An 8,336-nucleotide genomic window follows, 5' to 3' on the forward strand; every position below is an offset into this window, starting at 1 on the left:
AGTTGATTTTAAGTGGATTAGTGTCATTCTTCTTACTATTAATTTTTAGATTTTTTTCCCAAATAAGTATCAATTTTCGTTTTTATTAAATATATTCTTTGAGAACTTATTTTTAAGTATGAGTTTAGTTAGGTTTCTAATGTTTTTGTACAACTTTTCATGTGATGACATGATTGTTGAATATTGGAGTTCGAGCCTCATTGGGATGTCCAAATTTGTTAATAAAAAAATATCTAATAACTTAATCATAAAAGACTTTAATGTTATTCTACTAACAAACTTTAACATAGCTGGTACATCTCATGTTCCTAGAGTTATATTGAATAGGTGCTTCAACATGTCTGTTAGTATATATTTATGTTTTATTTATGGATTATAAATCTTACAATTAGTGATTTGGAAAATGAGCCTTCCAACTCATTATTTGGCATGCATGCTAGAGGGCATAGGTTTCACAAGACTAGTAGTATTAAATACACTAAACTTATTATGACTATAGTTCTAATTTTATTGGCTGTCCTCATTGGTAAAGTTGAGATACAATTATTCTTCACTCTTGCATACTCACTGCTTCTTATACCTGTACAGCTTTTTAATTTATTATTTCATTGTTAAGTATTTTAAAATGAGTTATTAACTTTCACATAACTGTTTTAAAAATGGTATTCAAGGAAAGAACATTACAAGCAAACCTGCAAAATAATTAGTTTGCTCAAAGATATGCAAGCAGCTACTGCTGCGATATACATGATTTTGGCAGAGCCGGGTTTTACTGAAGACACCTAAAAACGGAAATATGATTAAAGAATATCCACTACATTATCTAAAGTCAAAATGAGGGCCTATCCACATGTGCTAATACAAGTGTAAAAAAGGAACTGGCTGTTTGAGAAGATTGTGCAGTTGAATCCCATCAAAAGCATTTCCTGTGAACAATGGAAGGCCCAGTTTCATCATAGTCTGCCTTGGTTACATGTTGATTTTGAGGAAAAACTACTTTGGCAAGTATGGCACCTCCCACCCATGCCGAATATACGGTTAAATTTTCTGGCATGTATTCTGGAGGCTGCAATATGCCAGAGATTACCCATCAGAGGAAACATAAATTGGAACATGAATAACGATATTGAAGTTTATGGACAAAACTAAGGGATAACAACGAACTATTATAAAGATTAGCCAGCAACTATTTATCCCCAGAAAGAGAGGGAGCAGGGGATTGCTGCGGAGAACTGTTTATTGGTCTAAGCATGTGAATTGCAAAGGGATGGAAAGAAAACCAAGGATAGCTAGCAACACATGGATCCCATATTTCATTACGCACCAGATTTCAAGAATTAGTGACCACAAAAGTTAAACAAACTATTTCAATGATTAAATACTCAAGTTAACATAAATATGATGTCAATGAGATGTGCTTGTCAGATTATTTACTTGACAAAAGAATTACCTTTACTAGGGTAGGTCGAATGGCAGATGAACTTAGGCTAGATTCCTTCTGAAATCTTTCCTCAAAACCTACAGTAAGAAGCAACATTGGCAGTTAGCTTTCTCATAAAAAGCGATCAGATTACTGAGATAACCCTCCTCTTGTCATGAACATACTGAACAAATTGATGTCTAACATGACATTGATTTCCTTGTTAATTAGAGAAAACCTAAATTCCATACGCAACTATATGAAAGAAGTTATTGAACAATGCAATAGAAACTGCATTTTGTGCACATCAAGGAACCACACATACAGAACTGCACAAGAAGAGCGAGTTGCAAGATAAGTTTTTGTTCTGTCTACTATTTGGTTATGAATGCACAATATGAGAAATTGTGTTCATCGTTTCATACACATCAGCAGTATAGGAAAGAACAAGATAAATTTTATGTATAAATATGTTTTGTCTCAAATTTGTGATAAGTTTAGTTTTAGTTCCCCAAATTTAGAGTTGATCTTTTTAACTCCAATAATTTGGAAAAAACTTCTTTTACTCCTTTTCGCCTCGAATATCGCTAAGTGTTTCACTTATATAATTAATAAATTATAAGTTGTTTACATGATAACCTACTGCATGATTAACTTCCTGTCAAAGTTCATTGTAATGACATTTTGGTAGAAACCACTAGACAAAAAGACAAAAAACAAGTTTTTTTATAAGAATTAAAAATATCAATTTTAAATTTCAACAAGCAACAACAAACTCCCCATAAGTTTGAGACTAAGATTATAATTAAACTAAAATTTTATTATTATAGTTCTGTTGTACTCATATTAACGAAAAAGAAAACACAGGATCTTGTATACTAGATTCAGCAGAGCTAATGAAATAATTGTTTACCAGTCATAGCAGAAGTGCCACCACAAACCACAGTATTTTCAAGAAGTTGGCGATGATTATCAGATGACACATTTGAAATAGTACGAACAAGCTGGTCAATAATACCATGAGCCTCTAAACCCAATAGACATGGCTGGAATAAAGCTTCACCAATGGTATATCTTTCTCTTCCAATTGTAATGACCTAGACAAATTAAAAAATCAGGATTCCAACAAGTCATAAAATATAGAAGATCTAAAGTAAGAATGAGAGAGTGTACACAGTAAGGTAGAGAAACATGGCAATCATAGGTAGTACAGGTGAGCAAAATAAACCAGAAAGGAAAACAAACTACTAAACTGAACCCAAAAACACTGTATCTGGCAACCAATTTCATACCATGGACTTGGAGAGAGTTATATTTGTAGGTCAGCAAGAAGAAAGACCTGCTATTTGGAGAGATTATTCTAGACAAAATAGGCAGGACATAGGGTGGTCAATTAGAGGTGGTGTTCCTGTGAATTTGTTCCGAGGAGATTTTGCTCAGATTATTGATTTGTATATGTACTTGTGCTCTTTGTTTCTCATTCAATAATACTTATTGAGGCTAGACTCCTTATTCTGGTATCTATCAGCTAACCAAATTGCATTCAGTTGAATATTTCAGAAAACATATCTTCTTCCTAGTTCCTGCATTTAACTAAACAGCTCCTAACTTTTAACTCTTCTTTTATTCTTAGTATGATGAGCTTCTGCTATGTGGTATAAAGTCATTGTTCCCATTCAGATCTGCCACCACCACATTCAACAGTTTGAAGCCCCTGCCACCACCACATTCAACAGTTATCCCACATAATGAACTAGTCTTCTGGGTTGGACTCACCTCTTAAGCTTAAGCCCTAACACAAACAATTCTTCAACCCACCTTTCAATTTTGCTTTCCATTAGTACTAAGATTGTCAGATCTAAAGTAAAACAAACTTGGTTGAAGAACTGATCAAATATATCAGAAACAGGAATAAGTAAATGAAAAAACATTGAGTAAAAAACATCAGAAACAAAGAGACATGCCTGTCCGTCAGGCAAGGTATGTGTCTCCGCAGGGCAAGAATCTTGAGTCTGCTGATAAGCTAATTCATCTTCAGCGCAGCATGAGTATAGCTGTTTTATTTTTTCAACATCAGAGATGCTGATATTCACTCGTGGATTGGATTTGCCAAGTTCTTGAGCAAGGAAATTAGTTAGATCAATACCTCCAAACTCAAATCTTCTTGAAGCAATGTGGTTAACAGCACCCTCAATCACTGGTGCAATATCTGATCAGGCAAGCCAAAAAGATCAAGTTGTGGACAATTAGTAAGCTCAGATTTTGAAAGAGAAACATTCAGATTTCTACTCATGCTCTTAGATAGCACATACAATAGTTATTAGATCACCAAAGATGGCACGTAGAATAGGCAGGGTAAAATGAATACGCAATTGCAGGCAATAGTTCAATTTTTAAGTTATCCTTTTGACACTTTTTGGCTTTCAAGAGCTGACAGACAAAGTCCCAAGTGATTTATATTTGACCACTGACATGATATGCAACTATACATTATTTTTATTTTACTGCATTGCAATACTGAGATTTGACTACAACAGGTTTCTAGTCACCCACCATAGAGCTGTTGGGGCACAAATATCACATGAATATGCGATAGAGATAATACATACAACCACATTCAAATTAGACAACTTGATGTACAGCAAGAAAATCAAATAAACCATCTTTCTTTATAATTTTTACTTATACAATTCAAACAAAACTTGAAATCCCATTCTTTCAGATATGATACCTATTTTTCCATGACCAATGTCAACTGTGCATCCAGAGATACGTCCTACAGAATATAGTGACAACACTGCTTGTTCAGAAGCATAAAACCCTGATATGTTGAATGTTTCAAACATTAGTTGCACTAACTGTTCCTTGTTAGCCTGGAAAACAATAATATATATTTATTAAAGTGTAATATATACATCTGTTAAAGAAAACATTGAAGAAAAGTTAAATTAAAGAGAACTACAAACTTGTAACCCTCAATTTGGATTTCAAGGAAAGTACAACGAATTACAGGCATGTTTGGATAAACCTTTCTATAAAAACTTTTAGGAGAAGAAAAAAAAATGAAATAAGCTTCTCTATATGTTAAAATTATTTTATGAATAATATCAAGGTTGAGAGATAGAAAGAATGAGATTTGAAATTCATGTAAAATGAATTTTTAACCCAAGTGCAATTTAGTACAATCAAGTATATATAGCTAAATAATCTGTAACAAAGCTAACTGAATACAATCAAGTATATAGAGAGCTCTAACTAACCTGTAACCTAACCTATATACTTAGAAGGTTATAAGAGACAGCTGTACTGCTTCGGTGACAGTAATACCTACTGCTTTACAGAAATAGAAAAGAAAACTTCTATATATATTGTAGAGTAATTACAGTTGAAAACATGAGCTAAAAATCATCTTTTACTCAAGAAAATATAAGGGATCTTCTATAAATTAACTTATACATAAACTGATTTAGCTTAAGGAGAAACTCGCTTCATTTTTTTCTAATTCTCCTCTTGTAGAGAAGTGCTTTTGGAGGAGTTTATCCCAACAGATGCTATATCATATAGAAAGCTTATTATGTAGTTGAACAAAATCACAAACTAGAAACGCAATTGTTTCCTAATAACGTAAATATACACACAATAACAAATATACACGCATACACTCCAGAGACACATTAAGACCCTATTAGGATAAAAAAGGCATATGTAGGTACTTGTTGAAATTAAGCTTGTTAAATAAGCTCCACTGTCAAACCTACGACAGGTCTAAAATAAGCAAAATAGTAATACACACTACAAGAAATGCTGTTGTACGAATGGAGTTTGCACGATTCTATACAGTAAATTCAAAAAAAAAACTATCATAGAAACAGCTGCCGCAATCTATTGTTTTCATAAGCTTTAATTCCTAACTGTGTCAAAAATTAAATCATCCAAACAGGGCCAAAAATAGTTAGCAAGTGCTCAATGCGGCATATAGTCCCAAACAAGCTAAAAATAGGGTCAACAAAACGGGACATATTTAAATCAGTAATATTTTTTTAATGACAATTAAATGCATAAACTTCTAAAGTCAAACCTTCGGATTACAAAGTGGATCTGTGAACAGTATCTGCCCTTCATTGCCAATTTCCCATCCAAGGCCAGTATACAATACATAATGCAGCAAATCCTCCATGGCATCCCAATCTCTGACATAACCTCGGCAAACCGGATCCACGGCAACCTCGTCGAATGTTGGGTTATCGGTCACTGACCCATCATCGAGCATTGACTTCATTTGAGAGGGAATTATCTGAACCAAAAGAGCCACAATTAGGGACCCACATTGGCGGAGGACACAAAATTAACACAAATTCCATAACTTTTGTTGAGAAATGAAAATAGAAGCAAAGGGGAAAACGTATTTTCAGGTGAGAATTCACGCCATACCATGGGGGGAGTTTGATCGGGAATTGCAAAACCGGCTTTGAGGAGGCTGGAACCGGGGTCTACCACTGCGGCTTCCATGGCTCTGCACTAAAACGAAAACCCTAACCCTAACCCTAACCCTAGAATTCGGTTTTGTAGAAGAAAGCTTTGAGCACTGAGCTGAAACTGAATAGAGAGAAATTGCAGAAGAAGAAGAAAGAAACAAATATAGTTATTAGCGCGTTTTAATTTGAATATGAATATGATTTTACCATTTTTTATTTTTTATTTTCTTACAGCGGAAGAGTTATATCACTATATTTTTTTATTTATTATTCTAAGATTTCAAATAATTTTAATATATTTAAGCAAATTTTAAACAATGTAAAAAAAATATTTTTATTTATAGAAAGGGGAGTAACTGGCATTTATGGAATTAGTGGGATGGTCAAGCTATTTAAGTTGAAAGATAAGAAAGTAAAAAAACATGTGTAAACTAAAAGGTATATCGATTTTATTAAATTTATACTTATATATTATAAATATGGGTATTGATATTTTAGGATATAAATTGCGTAATTAAAACATAATAAATAAATAGCTTTACAAGAAATAAAATATATAATAATGTAAATAAAAATGTTATAAATTTATATTATCATCAAATTATTAACAATTATACATGACAAATTTTTTAATTAGTATAATAATTATCTTAAAAGTTATAGTGAAGAATATTTATAATAAGTTAACAGTGTTAAATTGTTAGTGGACACCAATTGAATTCATAATGCATCCTCATATTTTTCTTCCTGCACCCCACAATTTTGTAAATCTTAAAATTGATATTTACTTTTTATTTGAAATAAGGATCTGAGAGTGTGCTACGAATTCATCAATCCATAAGTGAATTATATTGCTTTTCGGATGAGAGGGTATTCCAAAAATAAAGTTTGCATAAATTGTTGATTTCCAAATTGTTGAATCTGGAAACCTAATTTCTATTACGAATTGGTGGATCTGGAATAATTTCAGTTATGGATTTCTGAATCCGAAATGCATATTTTGTAACATTACCATTCATGTACTACCAGAAGCACCAATCCAAAAGGTTACCAGAAGCATCAATCCGAGAGATTACCGGACGTGCCAATCCAAAATTTTAGTGGAAGCGTCAATCCAAAAATTTACCGGATTTTATAATCCGAAATGCAAAATAATAAATGTACAGTTTTTATATAGGGACAATTTTGTCTTTGCACAACATTGTGAGGGTGCAGGAAGAAAAATGTGGGGGTGCAGGAAGAAACTGCCTTCATATAAATGTATTTAAATTGAGATGTAAGATATTTTTTAGTTATTGATCATTTAAAAAATATTAAAGCTCAATATAGGGATAGAGATAATGGAGAGTGTATTGAAAAATAATCCATTAAGAATATAAAATATTAACATAATGATAAAAGGATGGTCACTTGAAATGGTTGACATGCAAATATTCTTTGCTAAATGTAAACCTTGTGTAAGAAAACTTGTGTTAAACACATGTATAATGTGTTATCTTATATTGTGTCTCATAAGTCTATCTCATAAAGACACAATTCTAAGCTTTTGTATTGGACATTTCGGTTGAACTTAATATGCATATTGTGCCTTTTGTCTAAACTTTATAAATTAGATTACATTTAAAACTTGTTTTCATACTCAAACTTTTGATACATCAAAACATGATATTGTTTGTTATTATAAAAAATAGTGTCTTAAACATGACATAAAATAAGAGTCTATATGCCTCAACAACACCATGATTATAAGAATAGAGTACAAAAGCTCAAAAGAGATAATTACATGAATGATTAACAATGAATTACATACACACATCAATCTACACACCTTCAAATTAATTAGACTTATGTATATATGTAAAGTAGCTACAACCGTAACTAAAAACATAAAATAAAAACCTAATAACCAAACAAATCATCTAATAACAGTTTCTAATAATAGTTTTAAACAAAGGCTAACGCTTAAGAAAATAGACTATGTTCACTAGACAATCTCTATCAAACACTAACTAGATAATTTACCAAAAAGAGATGAAAAGACAAGATAAAACTCCACAAATATTATAAAAAACATTTTAAAGGAAATATGCTGATTTATTAGAACTTAAAATACAGAAGAATTTAAAGATAATAACATGCTACTAATATTAATTAATACAGTTTAATATACATTTGAAAATAATAATAATAATGTTTTGAGTCCTAGAAAAAAATTCTAAATTTTAGTTCTTGCTCTTACTTTTAAATTTTAAAACCAATTATTTTAGTCAATTTTTTAAATACTCCAACTTTTTCCGGTCCAAAGTTTTTCTATTTAAAAAGAAATAGGAACTAAAATCAATGCTTTAAAAGATAGGACCTGAATTTAAGAAAAAATTCAGGAACTAAAATATCATTAACCAATAGTAATTCTTATAGTTTAAAATGAAATAATTTAATTT

General features: G+C 31.5%; 1 protein-coding gene across 1 annotated transcript; it reads right to left on the reverse strand.

Annotated features, from left to right (window-relative positions):
* Positions 1 to 693: 693 nt before the first annotated feature.
* Positions 694 to 6,328, reverse strand: LOC137834759 (actin-related protein 7-like). The gene is made up of 7 exons (XM_068642935.1): positions 5,852 to 6,328; positions 5,499 to 5,714; positions 4,152 to 4,293; positions 3,385 to 3,629; positions 2,334 to 2,517; positions 1,451 to 1,518; positions 694 to 1,066 (listed from the first exon to the last, which is right to left on the reverse strand). Exons 1-7 carry the CDS (start codon positions 5,927 to 5,929, stop codon positions 914 to 916), a joined length of 1,086 nt encoding a protein of 361 aa, XP_068499036.1. The 5' UTR covers positions 5,930 to 6,328; the 3' UTR covers positions 694 to 913.
* Positions 6,329 to 8,336: the final 2,008 nt, after the last annotated feature.

The sequence above is a fragment of the Phaseolus vulgaris genome, chromosome 5, assembly GCF_000499845.2.
Source record: "Phaseolus vulgaris cultivar G19833 chromosome 5, P. vulgaris v2.0, whole genome shotgun sequence".
In the NCBI taxonomy this organism is placed as follows: Eukaryota; Viridiplantae; Streptophyta; class Magnoliopsida; order Fabales; family Fabaceae; genus Phaseolus; species Phaseolus vulgaris.